At 38.9% G+C, this 22,004-nt stretch overlaps 3 protein-coding genes across 12 annotated transcripts in view; all 3 read right to left on the bottom strand.

Annotated features, from left to right (window-relative positions):
* Positions 1–10,534, bottom strand: part of LOC131307748 (protein trichome birefringence-like 13) — a 53,678-nt gene extending 43,144 nt beyond the window's left edge. The window contains exons 1-5 of one of the 8 annotated variants that reach the window (XM_058334410.1): positions 9,066–10,534; positions 8,488–8,665; positions 6,237–6,385; positions 5,580–5,642; positions 4,091–4,657 (exon numbers count right to left, since the gene is read on the bottom strand). In XM_058334410.1, coding sequence (XP_058190393.1) covers positions 4,418–4,657; positions 5,580–5,642; positions 6,237–6,385; positions 8,488–8,524 — 489 coding nt within the window. In that variant the 5' untranslated portion in view covers positions 8,525–8,665; positions 9,066–10,534 and the 3' untranslated portion in view covers positions 4,091–4,417. Of the gene's footprint in view, positions 1–4,090; positions 4,658–5,579; positions 5,643–6,236; positions 6,386–8,483 lie in introns of those variants that run through there. The other 7 variants (XM_058334412.1, XM_058334411.1, XM_058334413.1 and 4 more) reach the window with 7 other exon arrangements.
* A 1,336-nt stretch (positions 10,535–11,870) lies between these two features.
* LOC131307810 (probable pectin methylesterase CGR3) lies at positions 11,871–16,705 on the bottom strand. 2 transcript variants are annotated; one of them, XM_058334502.1, is made up of 7 exons: positions 16,465–16,705; positions 14,800–14,943; positions 14,511–14,550; positions 14,273–14,311; positions 13,600–13,974; positions 13,311–13,366; positions 11,871–12,346 (listed from the first exon to the last, which is right to left on the bottom strand). In XM_058334502.1, exons 2-7 carry the CDS (start codon positions 14,911–14,913, stop codon positions 12,194–12,196), a joined length of 777 nt encoding a protein of 258 aa, XP_058190485.1. In that variant the 5' UTR covers positions 14,914–14,943; positions 16,465–16,705; the 3' UTR covers positions 11,871–12,193. The 2 variants fall into 2 exon arrangements, with proteins under 2 accessions (XP_058190485.1, XP_058190484.1); XM_058334501.1 differs by having other exon boundaries at positions 14,800–14,935; positions 16,465–16,683.
* A 1,338-nt stretch (positions 16,706–18,043) lies between these two features.
* Positions 18,044–21,414, bottom strand: LOC131308340 (uncharacterized). Of its 2 annotated transcripts, none has more exons than XM_058335258.1 (4): positions 21,231–21,414; positions 19,788–19,962; positions 18,815–19,091; positions 18,044–18,651 (listed from the first exon to the last, which is right to left on the bottom strand). In XM_058335258.1, exons 2-4 carry the CDS (start codon positions 19,954–19,956, stop codon positions 18,321–18,323), a joined length of 777 nt encoding a protein of 258 aa, XP_058191241.1. In that variant the 5' UTR covers positions 19,957–19,962; positions 21,231–21,414; the 3' UTR covers positions 18,044–18,320. The 2 variants fall into 2 exon arrangements, with proteins under 2 accessions (XP_058191241.1, XP_058191242.1); XM_058335259.1 differs by having other exon boundaries at positions 19,788–19,956.
* Between the last annotated feature and the right edge of the window lie 590 nt (positions 21,415–22,004).

Here is a 22,004-nt window from a genome sequence, read left to right as displayed (position 1 = left end):
CACTTGGCCGCTTGAAACTGCTCTTGGCCACTTAAAATTGCAATTTCTATATTGTTTTATTATTTTTGACATCAAATTAAAGTATTCATTTAATTTGGTGTAAACATATAATTTTTTTTTCGAAGTTTGAAAATGTACGAACTCTCGTAAGGGACATTTAAATTGGGATGGTAGAAGTATATGTTTCTTAAAGTAAATTTTCATTTCTTCCGTGTTTTCCCCCACAATTTCCCTTTTCTTCTCAAGGAATAACATTCTATGTTACTACATCCGTCCCATGTAATAGTCTTTTTTGAAAGTTCGTACCAATTTTCAATTTTCGTACATCTTGTCATTCATAATGTTTTATGCGATTTTGAAAATATTGTCTAATAAACTAATTGAGATCTACATCAAATAAGATCCATATTGGATGTAAAATTTATTAGCAATTTAAAAGTAGGTAAATGATTTTCACACTTCTTCTTTTTTTATGATTGCACTTTATCCCATCTCATTTAGTGCAACTTTTATGTATAATTTTTCGCTATAAGCCAAAAAAATGGAGTGCGTTTATAAAAAAAGGGTCCCTTTTTAAAAAAAATGCATTCTATTCCTTGTCTTTCGGTCGAACTTTCATGTGTAATTATTTACTAAACGACAAAAAATAGAGTGCATTTATATATTAAAAAAAGAATGAAAATCATTCCCCTAAAAATATAACCCGTTTAAAAAACATAAAAAAATTTTACCATTAAATGGAGGCGGAGGGAGGATTGAACACTAGTGATAGAGCCAACTTGTCTATTAGGCCAGTGACGAATATGAGCTTTAGGCCTCAAATTTGAGAATGACCTGTTTTTTTATGAATACTATATATATTTATATGGGAAAATTAATTCATTTTTCTACTGTGTTAAAAAGAGTTTTACATTGGATGACGGTTTAAGTAAATCATTTGGCCTGCCAAAGGTTCTGCACTGGGTAGCCAAACTTGATGTGTAACTTTGGCGAAGTTATTTTTGGTGTCAAATTTTGCAATAAGTTTTGCTTTGCTAAACCTTTGTCAAATTTAATACCAGTTGGGGCACAGGCCCCATTACACTTTCGAGCAATTTCAATTTTACACCTAAATTATAAAAGTCATGGCAAATTGTATCCAAAAAATTAATGGTTCTCTAAAAGGATTATCTTACCTTTATGGTTTTAAAAAATGACACATTATCTACACATAAATTGGAGCAAATTTTATGTTCCAAGTTCTTTTCTTTTCTTTTTTTATCATTTGTTGTACTGTATATTTAATGGTGCCCCCACCGAAAAAAATTTCTGGCTACGCCACCGCTTGCCACCCCAAACCCTATGATCGAGCCCAATTCGGTAGTCGTTGAAGTTTACCAAACGGCCGTCAAATTCAATTATTTATTAACCGGACTACAACTAAAGATTTGCATAGTATAGTGAGGAAGTCCGAGTCGATCCACAGGGAGTTCGAATATAGCTTGTTCGGATTAGATGTAAGGGTTTCCGGCGTTTAGGCGGCCAACTTTTAGTTTTCCTTTGAAATGAGAAAACACCAAGGAAAAATACTAGAAAATGATTTTGAACTAAGAATTAAAAATGGCAAGGCAATGGAGTTACTAACGCCCCGTAACTTAGGCCATCCAACAATTCTCAACGAAAACACGGTTGAATCGCACGGCATAGGCTATCAACCGGAAGATTTTGCTAATGAAAATGGTTAGACTTGATATAGAGTTTGAACAACAAGCTTAACACAAGGCGTGACATCGCTCCCGGAACCATGTGAGCGAGCACATGATCACCGGAGATTAACAACGCCAAGACTTGCATTCAAACTACATATCAAGGTCAAGAACTAGAAGTGTGGTTTGGAAAGCGAGCAAGTTCTTCGGTTCTTTTGGCAAACACGAGTCGAGACATAGCTCACGGAACCATATGAGCGAGCATATGATCACCGGAGGTTAACATCGACAAGTTTTGTTACATAAAAGGCTAACCACACACATTTACAAACCAAACCTCAAGTTCTAAGATTGAGAAAAGCAAGATTAACTAAAGTCATTCACCCCATGGCCAAGCCTAAATGACTACTAACACTAAGGAAAAGACTAGAAAACATGCTAAAGGAAGAAAACATGATTAACCGATAGAAATGAAAATAAACTTGATTTAAAGAAGAATCTAGTCCGTAGCTACAACATTAATACACGACAAATTAAACGAAACCAAATACTTACTTGAGTTCTTGACAAATTAAAGACAAAAGCTTGAAAGCACAACAATGGAGAAAGACTATCCTAAGCTAACTACTTACCCCTTTACAAGTGAGAGAGAGAGGAGTATTTATACAAAAAGACTCTCTCTCTCCTCCAAAATATCCAGAAATACACCAAAAGTAGAAAGTTGCCACTTATGGAAAGTTAAAAGCTGTCAAAAAGTAAGTCGGTAAGCCTCCCGTATCGATACTCCAATACCGTATCGATACTGAGCTGTTGCTTGAATTCCAAAATTCCCCGTAGAAGATCGATACGCTGAAGCCTTCAAAACTCTCTGTTTCAATGAAGTATCGATACTCCAGAATCCGTATCGATACGCTGAAGGTTGGATTTATGGCTACCTTCTGTTTTGAAACCGTATCGATACTCCGAAATCCGTATCGATACGGTTCTGCTTCCTGGTAGCTCAAGTCCCTTGTGCCCCGATTTGACACCCGATGGCCCATGACACGCTCCGGACACTCCGGAACTCGGATTTAGGTGTTCTTTGGACCGTTAGAAAGCTTGTCGAGTCTACTTTCTATCCCAAGTGGTTTGGTTCAAAAGTAATTTATACATAAAAAGTTATGACAATTCTACCCTCAGCTGGTTGGAAGATGAGTAGCTTTTGTAAAATCCTCACTTCTCCTTCAATTCCCTTGACCCTTGGGCGACCCGAGCAACCTCCAAACCATCTCTTCATGACTCTTCGGGCACCACAACGTGGTGGCACATGGCCTTGAGTACTTGGTTGCACCCGGAGCATTCCTTGGCATTCAAACACGCCTTATTTATACGAATTACCTGAAACACACAATAACCTACCTTACGTGCAATATTGCATAAAAACAACAACATATATGTACAAACACAACATACTAGAGGACTTAAACACCAAGAATAAGCATTATTGGGTGCTTATCACCCTACTGATTCCTCCTCTATCCTCTCATCCTTCAAGGGAAAAGAATCACAATTGTACCAAAATAACTTTTGCTCTTTTTTCGACTTTGCACTGAAGCATGTCAAAAAAGACTTTGCAAAATAATTCTAACACGGTAAACAAGCATATGCCACCAAATCAATCACCCTTTGGGCTGAAAGGTTGCAGTCTCCTTTGGATTGATCATAAAGGGCACCTGTAAACAAGAAATGGTTAATGAAATCCTACTCACACCGCTTCAATGTTTTCTCAATTACATAGTCATAGTGCTGTTGTAGTCATCAGATAGTACAATTTTTTTGATAAGTACAAAACAAAATATGCAGGAGTCGACCTCAACCATAGCAAGAAAGTATGGCAACCCGTGTCAATTCCAACAGAACGACTGCGTAACATATACAACTTTTCCAACAACAAATGAACCAACTTCGGTAAGAAATAGTACAATTACATCTCAGATCCACTCCTTAATGTTGTTTAGATGAGCTATAAAAAAGTTATTCCAAGTATCCGTAACTCCCGGTAAGCTCCAATGCATACAATCATGTTTCTCTCCACCAGCCATACGTAGATGGATGGGCATCTGCTCTGAACTCAGACACGTGGGTTATGTCCAATAAAATGAGTGCAGATCCATGGAGGGCCTTGTACACCGTAACTCCTATTGGATCCGGGATAACATAAGGGGTAGATTTATACTTCCCTGCTTTGACTATCCAGAAGGGCACTCTTTACCATGTATGCAGAAGCCGCAAAACTTGAGTTTCTTAATAGAGGAAAAGATAATGCATCCAACGTTTCAATTCAGCAATAGATTGTACATAATGACTGAGAGATAGTATTACCAGTGTCCCGTGTTAAAGATGAGGATATCATGGAAACTAAAAGATTGGGCCCTGTTCCTTCTGGAACATCAACAAATTTATGCATCTTTCTATCTGTATTGAATCTCGTATCCCATACATGCTTTGTATATCTAAACAAAATCAAACCAAACCTTCATTCCGAATCAATTGGGTCGGCTACATCATTTCGGTACAAAATACTCATGAGTCGACCTCAGCCATAACTAAAACCTACTGCAACCATTATCGGTTCAAACAACACAATGGCTGGGTAAACTATACAGTTTTCCCAACAACAAATGAACCCTTGCGGTAAGAATGGAACAGTTACCTCTCAGCTCCGCTCCACACCTTGATGTTGCTTAGATGAGCTATAAACAAGTAATTCTCCAAGTATCTGTAACACCCGGTAAGCACCAGTGCATACAATTGTCATGTTTCTTTCCAACAGCTGAAGGCGAAGATGAATTGACATCTGCTCTGAACTCAGACATGTGGGTTAGGTCCAATATATTGAATGCAGAGCCATTGAGGGCCATGGACAAATGCAGGTTCACCATCTGCACCTCCACATTTGTTCCGTTACTTATCAGGGAGAAAAGTTTTTCAACCTTAAAAAAAAAAATAACAGTAAGTCAGAACCTGACTGTGGAATGAAAACAGGTTTGGCTAGCAGAAAACTGTCTTTGGAAAAACCTTTTGAAAACTACACACTTTTCAGGAAACAAAGAAAATATGTTCAAATTTTCAAAAACAGTTTCCGCTATATGAAAGCAAAGAGCATTTCAATTTTTCATTGTTTCCTTTCCGAAATATGCATAAGAAAAGAAGAAAATGAAAACAACAACAATATCACTCAGCTAATGAAAAATAAATATCCGCTCAGAGAAGAACTACAAAGTTTTAAGAACTGGATGTAACTGATGACAAGAACCACCTGGGTCCCAATCAACCCCTTCAAAATGTCGAGGGGATTGGGTACGTAAAAATATGCTTGCACTTGGTTTCATTCTTTCCTCTACAAATGATATCTGGCATCATCACACATATCAGAAGCTGGAAAAAGAAAATAAGCCAACCACAGATACACCTAACTCCTATTGGCATCTGGGCAGGTTATTGAGTAGACATTTGCCTTTTCTTTTCTTTTTTTCAACATCATATCATTGTGAATTTAACTACTATTAATTTTGTTGGTCAACTTAACTTATTTGCTTTGTCTAATTTCTAATTTCCCAAGGATATGTTTGGATGGTGGGAATAGAGAGGCAGAACGGAAATCTAAATCGAATTTCCCACCATTCCATACTTTGAGTGGTCCATTACAAGGAATTCCATTCTAGTAGTGGACAAATAACAATTAGGGACCTGAAAACCTATCCATTTGCAACATAGTAACATGCATAAATGGATTAGTTGTGTAAAAACTAAAATACATTTACTGCACTACTTGTCATGCGTACTTTGATTTGTTGCTATGGAGCATTTTGCACATCTCGGACAGAATTTTTAGAAGAAGATTTAGGGTCATACCATATACTTTAGAATGCTATCGAGGCCAACAGCAGCAGGCAATGGAGGCGTCACAGGTAGACCCTTTTCAAAAAAAAAAAAGAATGGGTGTTCTTACTGGGTCAAACTTCAAAGGAGCCCACCACCTAAAACAAGAACCGAGAAGCAAATAAGTAACTCAATATTTCAACATGAAAAACTGGTAAACCAAACCAAGTGAACAAGCAAGTGTGTACTTGAACTACAAAACAATAAATATAAAAAAAACTCCTACCTCTGTCGTGTGTGGTAGCTTCTCACTGGGTGTCACTCGTTCAGTGGTTATGGTAAAAAAAACAAGAAACATCCAGTAACTTCGACAGTTGCACCGCAGTGACCACACAACCAGAAGGATGTGAAATCAAACTGAGAGAGGACTTCCACAAAGGGGTAGGTTCTTACTTCCCAGCTTTGACTATCCACAAGAGCATTCTTTACCATGTATATATAAGCCTCAGAACTCGAGTTTCTTATTATAGAGGAAAAGATAAAGCAAGAATCCGCAAGGGGCTGATAGCCCCCCGACCTATCCCTAACTACTTACGAGTGGAAGTTCTTCATTCTCCTATGCCCAATTCACTTGGTGATACATTTCAATTCAGCAATAGATTGTACAAAATGATCGAAATATCGCATTACCAGTGTGACAGTGTCCTGTGTTGAAGATGAGGATATCATGGATACTAAAAGCTTGTGCCCATTTTCCTTCTGGAATATCAACATCAACTCTGTAACAATCTTTATACCCAAAAGACTCCAGCACATCGCCATTCCTGTTGGCTGACCACCTGTACAGCATACGAACAAAGCGATTCTGTGAGAAACCATGTCACATAGACTCGGGTACGAATGTTGGGTGCGGGTATGTCTAAGCCTTAGCAAGACGAAGCGGGGGCTGAGGCGAGGGAGCGGAGGCAACTAAAAGCTCACAAGGTTGGGAGCACCTAAAGAGAGTATATAGATTACATAAAAATATGTATATAAAATATCTTTAAATACTTAACCATTAAAGGAAAAGTGATACTTTCTTAAAGTGTGATTATTGGAAGTTACATATTCTCAATTTGCAAAACTTCTTGACTAATATAATTTTCATATTCTTATTTCCACGATTTGCATAACTCCCTTAAAAGTAAGAGAATAACCATCTCATCGGCCCAATAAGCTCCCATCTTAGTGGGAGTGAGCTCCCGTCAAACTCCCATCTTGGGAGCGCCGATTCGAGCTCCCGTCTAGGGAGCGCACCCATTTTAGAAGCATCTTCCTTCTAAGGTCAAAGCATCTGATCATATAACTTCAATTCAAGGATGCGAGGACAAGTCGGAACTTTAAAAACACTCGATATATGAATTATATTTCCTGGCTAAAATGGTGTTTGCTTGTTGTCTTACACCCTTTAATGCATGTTATTGAGGTTCTATACATAGCTCGTGCGGAAATTGAATTTGAAAATATGCTTGTTAAGTTAAGGTCCAACACCGCAACATGAACCCTATTCCCTTATCCAAGCATCGGGTGGCCCACACGGATACTTTATAAATTATGAAGAAAACTTGTAAAATAGGCAATGTTCTAAATGGCGCTTGGCGCTAGTAGGGCGGAGACCCACCTCCAAGCGCCAAGCCGCCTAGGCGGCCGCCTAGGCGCTGCCAAGCAATTCGGCGTTTTTTTTTTTTTTTTTTAACAAACCATTATCCAATCAAACTATATTCTATGTATCCATAATACAAGTTCAAAGTTCTACATAACCATAATGCAAAGTTTAATGTACAAACCCAAATGAAATTAAGTAGTAGCAACTAGCAAATAAGTTGAATAAGACAATAAGTAGAAATAAACGAGATCGGAGATCCCTCATGCCAAGTTAAAAGTTCATCTCCTTTCTTTAACTCTTCTCCTCCATACCCTTCCAAAACTTGATCTACATTAGTTTAATACTATACATTTAGGGCCGCCAAAGACGTCGATGATGCCGCCAAGGTCCGCCAAGACCGCCAAGGCCGCCTAGGCGGCCGCCAAACACCGCCAAACCTTCCTGGGCGCCAAATCGCCGAGACCGCCATGGCCGCCTAGGCGGCCGCCAAGACCGCCAAGGCTGCCTAGGTGGCCGCCAAACACCGCCAAACCTCCCTGGGCGCCAAATCAAACGCCAAGGGGTATTGGCGTGGCGGCAGGGTACCTCCAAGCGCCTAGGCGGCGCCTAGGCGGCCTCGGCGGCCGCCATTTAGAACAGAGAAAATAGGAGAGAAGTGAATGAAACTATGGAATAGTCTACATCCAAATCTACTTTGTATCATATCAACTGTAAACAAAAGATGAGAAATGATAGGAAAACACATGCACAATCCGATGAACATTGATACTGATAGAGTGGAAGTGGGCAGCATCCATGATTAATTTTGTCTCAAGTAGGACAACCCAAAATTGCAGTTCATTAAACAGGTCAAGTGCTATAATGCACCACGTCCATGAGAAATCATCGTCCGTCAATATCCTTTCATCACGGTGCTTGGCAAATTGATTCATTGTAACAAAGGACCTTCATAAGAAAATAAGGCTTTGTTCCCTTGGGGTTTCCAGACAAATCTCCTATCTCTTAGCATTGTTTTCAATAAGTTTTCACTCAATTTATACTTTCATTTTTCTATCCATCTCTCTCCACTTATTACTCCAAAAACCTCTATCAAACAACCACTAAGTTTTTCTCATTACTATAACTTCGATTCTAAGTTGATACCTCTAAGAACTCTAAGTGCGGGTACATTGTTCTACTTCTCGTTATGGGCCTCATGACGACCATGCAACATCATATACGAATTACGGACAACCCATATTCTAATGAACAGGTAAAATATTAGATATGGTATCAGCTCAGATATAGCTTACCTACCATATCGCACCAAAAGATTCATCCGATGATACGACATAGTAGGGTTGTACTCAATAAATGTAAATCCACGGTCTGCTCCCACAGGACGCCACTTTCTTACTTCACCTGGGACTCGTTTCAACGTGCAAAAAGAGAAGCAAACATATTCCAATTCAGGGAGTCACCTTCAAACCCTGCACTGTTAATCATGGATAAGCTCGATACCAGTGCTTAAACCTATGAAACAAAAACCTATAATAAAAAGATGAACATAAGAAGGACCAAGGTACATAGGAATCTTGAAATCAGACCATTTAATGAGTTAATACGTACACATTTTAAACTGTCGGTTGCTGAGAAAATATAAGAATCAAGATTAAGCATCATATTATCCACTGTTTTAATTCTAAAAGATTCAACAAATTCCAGTTTCATTCTACATCGAATCAAATAAATAGAGAAAGCTAATTTGACCAGCATGCTATGGAAATGTACAAAAATGCCAGATTTGGAGAGTAAACTACATGATAAACAGGGTGTGATGACTTTTCCAAGACAATTTCAATGTTTAGTCATGAATGAAAACCAAAAAATCAAACCTGTGAAACACATATACTTCGATCGGAAAGGCATCGCATCCAGCATTCATGTTTCTGCGTCCGAAATCCGAAAATTATGTTTTCCCTTTGAATATCGGATTCAGTTCGCATAGCTAAACTTCTACAAAATGGAAATTGATGCATTGATTATATAGCATTAGAATGCAGTATTTTCCCTACTTTGAGAAGAAAATAGACAGAGCCAATGTCGCACAATCTTTTTTTTTAGATTTTCTCGATTGACGCAGCTCTTCGTTGTGTCATTTATTTGTTCATTGACAACCAAATGAAGCTTTTATATGCCCCATTGAAATTAAAAGGTTTAGTCATATTAGATTGATACCTTACATTCAAAGATTACAACCTTTTCTCACGATACCCAAGTTTTTGTAGTAAATACAAACATTTAACAAATTTATGTATCTTTCTATCCGTATTGAATCTCGTATCTTATCTGTGCTTCGTATATTTAAACTATACCAAACAAAACAAAACCAAACCAAACGTTAATTCCCAATCAATTGGGTCGGCTACATAATTTGTTCTCCATTGAGCGCATCCAATTCCCTGATATTCAATAAAACATAGATCCTTTCGACACCTCACTCATCAAAAGGGTTGTGTCCCCAGATTTTGCCCAAAAGCTCATACACACACACACCCAATCACACAGAACACAAGGAATTTACGTGGTTCCCCGTAGAACGGGTACATCCACGAGAGGAGAGGAGTGTTTCACCTTTTTTTGAAATACAAAAATGTTACATGGGAGTACCAATCACTCAACCTCTCAGTCTATCTCCTCTTACGCACGTTCTCCTGCCAAGAGCATTGAATGCTCTTCATGCATGATCTTCCCAGAGTGTCTACAATTTCTGCTCTTGGCCTTCCTTGACGCCATGGTTGACATCATTAAAATTCCATCCCCCATTTCGTTTCCTAACTACCGCATTGTGTCCCTTTCAAACTAAAGCCTCGAGAGTCAATTTCTACCCCTCCCCTTCTCTTAATTGTTACCATCTGCCGTAGCCATTTCACTGCTCTTAACTACTGCATCGGCCAATGTACCATAGTAATGTCCAAACCACCCTAACAGTACATCAAAATAAGCATTTTCTTCTCTCTTTTTTCCCCAATTTCCTGCTATATTCTCTCACTAAACAAACAAACAAACAAAGCTCAGTCTTCACCGATGTTATCAAGTAACTGTCAAAAAATAGGTAGGAAGATAGAGTACCGATATTGGTGAGGGGGCTTCCACCATCGCTTAACGATATCAAAAGCGTTGAATTTGTTAGTCCCAATGCAATTCTAGCCCTTGTAGATCTCCTTGATCGATTCGGAGTATTCTGTGGGGTTGAAGTCGAGGTTTTGATGGCGTTGGAGAGAGAGGAGAGAGAGAGGTTGTGGTTCGAGTCTCTCTCAGTGCCATGGGAGGACGACGGTGGAAGCCGAACTGAACAAGCAGTACTTCCCTTTTTTTTTAGTTTATGACGAAAGCGTGTTTGGCAGAGACGCATTTTAATCCACCGGCCACCATCTTTTCTTCCCTGGCCGCGGAAAATTTTATTTGGCCGCGGTAAATTGCGCTTGGACGCCAAAAACTACACTTGGCCGTGTGAAATTGCTCCTAGTCCCATTTTATGAGGAAAGCGTGTTTGTCAAGCATGCGTTCTGATCCACTGGCCGTGATCTTTTGTTCTCTGGCCACAGAAAATTGCTTACGGACGCTAACAATTGCTCTAGACCGCTAAAATTAGACAGTGGAACTATATGTTTCTTGATGTAATTTTCCTTTTCTTCCATGTTTTTTCCCCATAATTTCCCTTTTCTTATCAAGGAAAGGAATTCTATGTTACTACATATGTTTCCGTGTAAAAGTTTTTTTTGAAAGTTCCTATCACTTTTCAATTTGCTTACATCTTGTAATTCATAATATTTTATGTGATTTTAAAAATATCGTCTAATAAACTAATTGAGATTTACATCAAATGAGATCCATACTGAATGTAAAATTTATTAGCAATTTAAAAGGCATATGACATATGCTATTCAATATTGTTTAAGAAATAAGCCTAACAAAATGAACAGTTTAGAAAGAACGCAGCTTGTAGAGAGAGAAGCTCTGGGGTGAGTTCTCCACCCACCCCTCCCTTCTCTTTTTTTCCCCCTTTTCCTCCACCTTCCTTCCTCTTCTCTTCTCAATCCCCCATCTCCAAACTTCTCCTCTCTTCCTATTTTCTTTCTACACCCATCATTGTGAGATAGTTGAGACTTTCTCTTTTAGAGAGCTGAGGCCTCTCACTCTCTCCATTATTTTTGGACTCGGGAGCCAGATCTAAGGTTCTAGATCTGATTTTTTAGAACTAATTTACCGGCGACAAAGACAGCGTATGCAACGACTTCTGCCTTCAGTCTGCGACGGGACGAGTTCGAGTTGGTGCGACGGGTCATCTAAGAGGGTCTGCTCTGTGTTCATACCTGACCTCCCAACTTTGGCCTCTCCAACCCCTATTCATGTGTGTTTGACGGGTCCGGCTCTGAAGTCATGGTTCCAAGCCGCTTTTCTTTTTTTGGTTTATTTTATTTTATTTTGTTAGTTGATGTATTTTGAGACCAGTAGTGTCCCCTCTTATTGTACTGTGTTTACTTCGGTTGGGTTTGTTAATAATATTGGGTTGATCGGGTTCAGTCAAAAAGCCTGACTCAGAAGAAGATAAACTGCTTAAAAGACAAAGCAATATGTGACAAACACAAGGCTTCCTCTCCACAGTTTGCCAAAATCTGAATAAAAGAAAAACGCGAAAAAAGAAGACATCATTTCAAATTATTGAAAGAATAGTGGTCAGTTTTCTCCTATATACTAATCAAACTAGCAGATTAAGTTGGAATATACTAAACAGAATCAGCATTTGGCCTACAACAAGCTCCAGCATTGGGAAGCAAGAACCCGAAACACTATTACATCTTACCAAGGCTCCCTGCAGATTTTTTTTTTCGGGTAAAAGATATCTAGTGTTGCATAAATTAAGCATCAAAACAAAACTTAACATGATATGTAATATATTTCTCGTGAACTGAAGACATTTCTCATCATAATTTTTTTGCCAAGATGTTATCGAGACATTTCAATGGTACGATTTGAGGTGGAAAACTTGGCAGGCAGGCTTGTACGATCTCTTGGTTGCAGCTTGCTCAAACTTCTTAGTAGCAGCTTCGTTCTCTTCTAAGCTGGTCTGCACAAAGTACCTTATCCACCAAGATGAGCTTCGCAGTTTGGCCTTCACACACAAACACAAAAAGAAACAGCATGTTATGCTTTAAAGCTGACGCTGAAGATTTTTTTCCGAGGTGACCAAAACCAGATAGCTGCCACTAAATAGGGAGGCAACATGCAACAAATGTATGGTACGCAAATAAGAGGGCATGACCCCTAAGAACAAGTCCATTTACTTATTTGCGTGACAGTAGTTGTTAGTAAGATTCATTTTTTAACCTAATTAGACAAACGAGTAATGGAGTTTCAATAAAAGTATATCATGCAGATATCAAAAGTTTGTGTCATGAGGTTTGCAGATACCAAAACTTTGGCGGGATAAATTCAAGAGAAACTGATATTTTGTGGATGATGGACAATTAGACATGCACCATAATAATTCAAGCAATTTCTCTTCATCTTTTGAGAAACTTGAGCAGACTCCAAAGGAGGCAAGCTTTTAAGCAGACCACCCCCGATTTTTACTAATGGGAAGTCCGGAGCAGAATCTAACTTGGTATATTAGAACAGTGTCGAGACTTCATTGAAGTCTGTAAGGACTGGTTGAGGGTCGCTTGAACCAAGTTAGAGTCGTGCTCCAGGCAGTTACAATAGAATGACAACTTTTGTATCATGTATAAACTTCTCGCAGTAGCAAGGCAGATACGAGATAAGTGGGAACTTCTGGCATGACAGTTAGAATCTTGAACATAAATTGTTTCCAGCAGGAATATCGATGCACACATCTACTTCACAGAGATACAAGATGCAGCAGATCTATAAACTACTATACATCGTATTGAATATATTGATAATCCTCAATTAATGAGTGCTGTCACCTATGCGGCCAATCCAACCAACCTAACAGTCAATTATAAAAATGATCCACACAATATTTTTCATCTTGTACGCATGAGCAACTATAAGTCTATAATACCCCTGCAATGACAAGGAACAGATTGAAGTCCAAGAAAACATTTGTAACTTACTGGTCGACCAAATTTGGATAACTCTGCCACTTTAGCTCTATGCTGACCTGGATAACCTACGTATGACAACACAAAATAGAAAATATTCACTAAACTGACCAAAACCACAATGAGATATGCAAACAGTACAAGAGTTTGATTGCTGTTGAAGAACTTTTGAATTTAGGGCATTTTAAGAGATTTACCATAAAAAACAACAAAACCTTTGCAAGTACAAATTGCACCGATATGCAAGCAATAGGCAAAATGTTCAAGAGTGTTTAAAATCTATGCTTTTGGAGGGATTTACCAGTAAAAACGACAAAACCTTCAGCTGATACCCTCGCCAACTCCGGCAGAGACCTGTTTAGGTACTTTGGTGACAGATAATCCAATGCGTCTGAAACTATGACTAGAGAAAATGATTTCGGTCGGTAGGGAAGAGGAAACTTTATATCAGCCAGCCGAACAATGCCTCTGTGCACTAGACTCTTGCAGTTGCTATCAGCATCCTCCAAGTCATATGGTTCCACACCCCAGGCTTCAGTATCCTCTTCTTTTAGTAATGCAGATACCACCGAACAGGTGTCAGGGCCCACATGCAGTACTTTACGCATGCTGTCCCCATATGCTTTCTTCAGAATAGGCAGTGCTTTTTGAACTTCTAATGTGCATGAAACACCGCCTGTATACAAAGGTTCTCTTTAATATCTCACAGCCCCTTATTGATGCCACAGTTAATTCTAACAGAAAGAGACCACTTCAAACACCCATTCAAGCCAAAAAAAGGTTCATATTTTGTCACCTTGCTTGGTTCTCATTTTTGAAAGTTATTTTTGATGTAATGAGTGGAGAGAGATAGAGAGAAAAAGGTATTGACAAAAGTGTAGAGAGGAAAATGAGATTAGATAAGATGGGAACCAAACAAGGTGTGTACAGTTTTATGTCTGCAAGTATGTCAGATAGGAGACCACAGTACTTACCTTCAAGTTTACTAACGGCATCTTGACTGCTAGATCCACCTGCCACTCAAAAATCCGACACGTCAGAATGCATGGAAGAAACAAATACACCCCATGACTAAGGGAGAGAGACAGTAGCTATAAAGTTTCTTTTCTCCAAGGTTTCCTACGACAACATAGAACAACCCAACAGAAAACAGCAAAACAAAGAATAAGTTTTAAGCTAATAGAGTTTCGAGTTAACAAACCGAATGCATACCTGAACCACTGTACAGATACCCAATTATGAGAAATGCACCCTGAAAAATTGAAAAGTAATCATCAATAGAAATAGAACTGAACTACCTGAATATACTATATGTAATGCCTGCATTACAACAGAGGCATCAGTTGTGACTTGTGAGGTTGAAGAGAAATACTGAGCATATTTGCTCATCTAAGAAGATAAACTCCAATTGTTAATGTAGTGATATGATAGTATATCTGTGGAGGAAAAGCAGAAGATATTAGGGTGGATCGTCCAGAGGGTGATCAGAACCAATATTTACCACAAGCACAAGTCCAACAGATAATAATGGTGACGAGCGAGCTTTGGGATGCAAGGAGCCCATAAATGGAATATTCGCACCATCTCCAAAACGTCGGGAGGGCCTTCTTGACATGGTTATTTTAACAACAGCGACCCTGCAAGACTACCATTAGATGGAAGAGAGTAAAATTGCAAAAGAAAACAGAGTGCATACAATCGAATTTACCAGGTAAAATAGACAACAAGAAAATGTATACACAGTGCATGATGGCAAGTAGGGTAAACAGAGATTCATGCTCACTGTATTTTAACACATCATACTGTTTATAATGAAGAATCTTCTTAATAGATTATCTTTCTAATGGAGTATATTTTTCCTTTCCGACTAAACTTCGAGTCCGGAGGGCTTTTAAAATAAATTTAGCAACAACAGAAAGACGCATAGTAGGGAATAAAACAAACACTCTACTTTTGAGGAATTCTGAAAGAGGAGAACAACTACTGAGGAGGGGAATAGGGAAGCTATTACACAGAAAGGACTGGTGAGTCTGGTGCCCATGTTCCTATTGCAAACTGTGTGTGGGAAATGGATCATCTTCCTCAAGATTAATGATACGGAAAAGACCCTGCTTAAGGTTAAAAACTCATCCACAAACAACCGTCCCTACATTCTTCACCAGTATAATTCAGTCACTGTAACAGTAGGAAGAAATCAACTGAACATAGTTTTCTGATATCCATCCATCATTAACATTTGTAGCCTAACTTCAAAAATTTGAATTACAACCAACCTCAACCGAGGCTCCTGGCAAAGCTATCGGCCTCACCCCAAAACGTGTCCAAGAGCTAGACCTACCTAAACCTACAAGTTATATCGTAGGATATTAGGATTCCAAAAGTTAGGTATGGCTATGAGGCACGTCCTAAACATCCTTACCCTAGTGTCGAGTGTCTAGAGTGAGTATTTACAAACATCTAGTAAAGTCCATATAACACGGCCCGAAAAAAATCAAATGAGAATTTCCACTTCATAGTCTCCATACTTCCCCTTCTACAAAGACTTAATTGACATTTTTTTCCCATCCATACTTGCTTAGGGTGGTGCGGAATGCAGACTAGAACTCTAACTCTGCAAAATGTTAGCACCGACCACTAAGAAAACTATCACTCCGGCATCATAATGTTTTATCATATACGCACACAGAATTCTTCTATCTATACACCTAGGAGAAAACATGAAACTCTAAACAGTTATTGCTACCGACTAATAATTGCTTACCTTCCTGATTCTGCATACAGATCCACAGAACACAAGAACCACTCTAACTAATAGCAAATTAACTGGAACTATCTAAAGAGCGGTGCTAATTCTCGGTGAAATACAAAATTCAGACACGAACAACATTATTCAATACCAACTAAAATGCCCAGAACATTCAGGAAATGAATGAACTGTACAATTCGGTGAATTTATTCAAAATTGGGCTGAAATAAAAAAAGGATAACTTCAAATAAGTGAGAATTAACAATGAACAAACATACTTACCAAAAAAAAAAACAAATGAACAAACATAAACCACAAAAGAGCAAAATGACGTAATAATTCCAAGCATGAATCAACAAATCGAAATGCGACGGAGAGAGAGAGAGAGAGAGAGAGAGAGAGAGAGAGAGAGAGAGAGACCTGAGATGAACGATCGGATGAAGTGAGTTGAAAGATGTTGGGGTTGGGATCTAGATCTACTACTGGTTCGTCACTCAGCTCAAAAGAGGGGAGAGAGAGAGCGAGAGAGAGAGAGAGAGAGAAAGGAGATGCTATTGCATTTATTAACAGTGCGCGTATAAATTATTGATGATGGGGAGAGGTCTGTGGTCGTATTTGGTTTTTAATCAGCTTTCCGCTTTTGAAATTTTTGATTTATATTGTGCCAGTTGAATAAAAGGGGAAGGAAAGGATATTGCTGCCGCCACTCCAAACTTTACTTCACTACTTCACTCTTGAATATGGCCCGGCCCATTATGAACGAGGTATCCAATGGCCCAAAGTTCAAAGAGATCATACTCTAATTTTCTCCCATTTTCGAATACCTATTCGGTTTGGGTTTTGAGAAAGTTTTTTGAGAGCAATGAGTGAAAAAAGATAGATAGAGATAATTTATTAAAGACCGTGCCTAGGAGCTTTGAGACTCCAAAACGAGTAAGGCCGGTCCTCACAACAAAAATTCGTAGTAATGCCGGTAACTACGAAGTAAACTTAAAGCATCACTATTAAAGATGTGCAAAAGAAATATAATACGTGATGGAGAAAACCGCTTACTATAATATGTTGTCGGGAAAGAAAAATTTGCTCTCGTTACGTACCTAACTACTAGTTTTGAACTCTAGTTTTTTTAGATTGTAGTTCACTTGAATTAAAGAGTGAAGTCAATGTAACGAAACGTCGAAGCTCTGAAGAAATGAAATTCCAATGGCCATTGATGCTCCAGCTCTGAAGAAATGTAACTACAAGTTGGCTCCTCCTTTCTTTTTATTCGACTAGACTAGACTAGAAAACTGAGAACACGAGCCGGGAAAACAATGAGAAATTCTACGAGAAACGTCTGCGAATAGAGTACTATATCGGCCATGCCTGGAAGCAATGAACTCCTCTGGTAACTTGCTTCCGTTTTCCCCGAATCAAGGTGGTCTTTTCAAATTGTCTCTCTTCTGGTGCTCGAGAGAGACGATAACATAACTACTAGAATAGCAAACCGGGCTTCAGAGGTACAGCTAAAGAGCTAGCTCGGTCTAATGGGTACATCCCTCTTATGCACTCGATATGCTACACCAATCGAAACAGTTAAGCTGCATCGCTCGGTTTCACCACCCAGCCTTGGATGATTTTACAGAAAAAGCTTTACACATTCAGACACACAATATGCTTTCCAAAATCTTACGCGTACGAATATTTTCCAAAGAATTGCAAGTTACTAATGAACTAACAGTAATCAACAACTTAGAAAAAAGGAGGAAAAATATACTTCTGATTAAAGATCACAGCAGCTGATCTTAATTCTCACTTACATGGAAATTGAATTCACTGGTCAGATTCATGCGCGTTCACATGGAAACTTCAAAGCCAAATGGACACGCACATCAAGAGTATGAATGAAGTGTAAAGGTTTGCGCATGTTTTCCTGAGTATACACTCAATTTAATTAGCGCATCCAAATGAATAAGAGAACGAGGTCTGGCTTATTTGCTCAACAGAACATTATAAGCACTTTAACCACGAAAAAGTCTCTAGTCTTATTAAATCTGCACAGAATACACCCATCGACAATCATTGGTATTCCAGATTCATCAACGGCAGAAGGATGAATTCGATTTGAAGAAAGAGAAAAACCAAGACAGAACAATGTTGCAAGCCAATAGTGTCACCAATTGCTACCCTGCCTCTATTTGGCAAAAGTCACATATAATAACAATCATCAATTGTACAGACTGGAACTGCCATCCACAACACAGTGCATATTAGAAAACAAGGGGGGGGAAAACCCCTTACTTGCGATGCTTGTGCCTTTTCTCCTCCCTCTTTTTCTTCTTCTTGTCTCTCGACTTCTCTTCTGATTTGTGCTTCCTTGAGTGCCGTTTGCTCGAGCTAACTCTCTCTGCTTTCTTCCGCTTATTCTGAAGAGACTCCTCTTCAGAAGAATCACAAGGCTTCAGCGAAGAAGGCTTCTCTGGACCAAGAACAACACGACGTTTCCATCTTTCATTTCTCTCTTCATCCGGGCTTGCTAATTGCTTTTCTTTTGAATGTGGGCCAGGGGGAAGGTAAGGACCAGCTTCATCCATCCGTGAACCAACAGCACCCCTACCTCGCTTGACCCTGACATCATTGATTCTCTGTGAGTCCAAATAAAACACCCACAAGTAAAATTAAGGCAAATATCCATGTAAATATGCAAGTACTCGTCTAAGAAAGTCGCACCAAACACACAGACACAGAGAGAGAGAGAGAGAGAGAGAGAGAGAGAGATAGAGAGAGAGACCTTGAGTGTAAAAATTGATCAATCTCGTCATCCTTCAACCCTTCATCTTCTCTAGAATAGCAATCTTCTATTACTCTTCTACTCGATGAACAAGGAACATTAGCACTTGTCTCACTGTGAGAATGCCTGTCATTTGTATGCTTTCGAGAATCGCCGCTGTCCCTATTGCTCCTATCACTGCTGCTGTTATCTCTGGATCTCCCTTTAAGCCTATCATCTAGCTCTAGTTCTTTCTGACGGACACGCCACATCTCATTAACTTCCACAGCTCGATTTGCTGGATTGAACAAAATTTCAAAGTCAAGCAGAAACGATGAAGATCAATTAAACATCAATCCAATAATTTTGATACCAGAAAACATTGCCAGCGCTAAAAATGAAATTGAAGTCAAGCACAGTTAGTAAGTTAATCATAGCTATGAATTAAAATTGAAACAGAAAGCTACCATTTTAAACCACAAGAGAATCCTCACAAGTGGCTTAACATTCAATGGCTCTACGAAGATCATAATCCAGTTCAATAGTTCCACCATTCTCTGGTTTGACCAACTGTATTAAAGAGGACCTCAACAAGAGAATGACAACAGAATTCAGGTTAAATTTTAAAAAACCTGCTCTGTATCACAGTTGGGAACTACTGATCTGTAAAGAAACCTTTCTTCTTTCAGAATTTCTGAAGAAGTGAGGAATAGCAGTAGTAAAAAGGAGAGAGAGAGAGAGAGAGAGAGAGAGAGAGAGACTTGGATTGGATATCAACCTGCTCACAAGTTTTGTAAACAAGGCTTAGGTGATTGGAAAAAGATACGACCCAGGCAAAGGACAAGGCTTAGGTGATTGGAAAACGCACCAACTTATGAGAGGACAAAGACTGACTTTCCAAGCAAACATTTAGTGAAGCATTTGTGCTAATTTTCTTGCTAGCTCATAAGCATTAACTATATATCATTAACTATAAAGCAACCACAGAACTAACACTGTTGTACTCCAAGAACTGTCGCTGTGAGGAAACGTGAATTTGGCCGACCCCTAAAATTTTGCTGCCTAAGATAAACATTTACACCCTCCTTCTCAGCTTGTCGCCGCAGCTCTGCTGCCTCTTTCATAAGAATAGCAGCTATTCTGTTTTCCGTCTCCAAATCCATCTAAACCTATTGAGGTGACCAAAGAAGCTAACAAATCAACATCAGCATTTCATAAACATTAGAAAAAACAGATTGATCTGCAAATCCATTTAAACAAAAGATATAACTTGAAATCACAAAACAAAAATTAAACCAGGGTTTTCTAAGGAAAAAGAGAGTACACAAAAGATGAGGGCAACTGCTAGATGTCAAATTGTATGGCATATTGTTTCTCTATTTTTGGAGTCATGATTAACAATGATCACGCACCACACCTTTTCCCAAATTTTTCCTCTACAACTAATGAAGTAGTGCCAATGTCAAAAATAAGTACCTACTACCTGTAATGCATAGAAAATGATGCACAAACATAACTTTCATGCATAAAACTCATCCAAAATGAAGCCGTAATGATTTGGTTTGATACAAAAGAGACATCAAATGCCTCATCAGTCCGCCTAGAAATTGCACAAACATGTTAGCATGGTATTACTAAATACAAGACAAATTCTAAATCATTTTGAAAGAAAGGCATGTGATTGCACTAGTTAAAACCTAATTCAGTGTGAAGTAACGCAATCTGACCACTTACAGCCAATATAAAACTTGTTATTGCACTTGAATTAATTTGTCGAAGAACAGAATAACCAGGCATAAAAAATATGCCCCTTTCTTGTAAAGTTCTTAGGTATTGTTTGGTTAGCTGATTTCGCCAAAGTTGGTCAAAGATGATTCCATCTTGTACAGTAGATTGCACAAATTTTGAGTCAAAACGTGGACATAATAAGCTTTCTACAGGAATTATTATTCCATTCCACCTTCGATGCGTGAACCAAACACTTCCTTAAGAAACATTCTTTCGAAAATCCTACAATACATGCCCCCCATCCCCTCATCTTCCTTCCATTCATCAAATTCAAACAACCACTAAGAACTATTGATCACATTAAGGGTGCGTTTTCCGCCAAACTAAACAGACTAGTTTTCAAGAATTTCTAAGCAGATCATTTATACTCACTTACATCCGCTAAAATATCATTTAGCGGAAACAACTTGACTGACTATTGCTATTAGGCTGAAGCTATCTATTTAGTTTAGCATAAACAAAAATCTCCAATTTCCAACTGGCAACTGAACCCATCAATACTCCAAAAGGAAGCCATCAGGAATTAACCAACCCAGAAAGTGATACCAAATTAAAGAGACACAAAATAATGATCACGAGGGTAAATTTCGAAACAAGAAGGGAGAGAAAAACAGAATTTTGCAAAGGAAAACAAATTGAAAGCCCTAACCTTGTGAGTTGTATTCCTAATAGGAAGGTGAAGTACTTGTTGGGATCGAAAACGCCGCAAGATAGGATATTTGGCGTAACGAGAGGCCGTGAACGGCGGCGGTTCACGGCGGTGGATGTAGCTTCTGGTCGCCGGTGATGACAGAGAGAGAGAGATTATTGGGAGAGATCTAGCAGAGAGATCGATTGGCAAGTCTGTTTTCTTTTAACTTACAGCGGCACCCCCGAAGTTATACTTCTAATGCGTTTGCATCCCCCGAGCTTTTCACAATTACAGATTTAGTCACCTTCAGCTAATGTAATTGCGGATAAAAAAAAAGAGCTACGTAATGTAATTAATTGAGTGTTTTCTGGGTTCTATCGACCAAACCAGTTCGAGTCGGGGGCTCATTCTTCACACGGGTTAGAGGCTCAGCCTCTCTGCCTATTCACATTTTTGTATTGCGTACTCTCGGAGTACCACGTGGCATTGTCAAGTAGTATTTTCCACCAATAAAATATCACCACTACACAACGTGGGTCATGCCTTATCTCCTAAACACCCAACATAAATGAATGATAATGTTTTTATCGCATAATTTGTTGACATAAATGATTGGTAGTATTACGTAGGTAATGCCCCGTGTTGCTCGGGGAACGCTGAAAACATTAAGAGAAACCAATTGCAATTTTTGCTACTGCCTTGGTTGACAGTTCTTAGAATTTCTTCCATGGGTTCCATTGATGAAAAGCGCCATCGAACTTATTTCCTTTAAGGGCACCCTTTCTTTAAAGG

Source organism: Rhododendron vialii, chromosome 11a (assembly GCF_030253575.1).
Source record: "Rhododendron vialii isolate Sample 1 chromosome 11a, ASM3025357v1".
NCBI lineage: Eukaryota > Viridiplantae > Streptophyta > Magnoliopsida > Ericales > Ericaceae > Rhododendron > Rhododendron vialii.
Note: the sequence above shows the minus strand (reverse complement) of the source record. Positions and strands in the feature narration are given on the sequence as shown.

Coding starts and splice junctions, on each gene's coding strand:
- LOC131307810 (XM_058334502.1), bottom strand. CDS start 14,913: ATGTCAAGAAGGCCCTCCCGACGTTTTGGAGATGGTGCGAATATTCCA. Junction 14,312..14,510: donor GTATCTGTACAGTGGTTCAG/GTATGCATTCGG, acceptor TTTGAGTGGCAG/GTGGATCTAGCAGTCAAGAT. Junction 13,367..13,599: donor AGGTTTTGTCGTTTTTACTG/GTAAATCCCTCC, acceptor TGTCATACGTAG/GTTATCCAGGTCAGCATAGA.
- LOC131308340 (XM_058335258.1), bottom strand. CDS start 19,956: ATGGATTTGGAGACGGAAAACAGAATAGCTGCTATTCTTATGAAAGAG. Junction 19,092..19,787: donor AGTTCTTGGAGTACAACAGT/GTTAGTTCTGTG, acceptor TGTTCAATCCAG/CAAATCGAGCTGTGGAAGTT. Junction 18,652..18,814: donor GATCAATTTTTACACTCAAG/GTCTCTCTCTCT, acceptor CAATGATGTCAG/GGTCAAGCGAGGTAGGGGTG.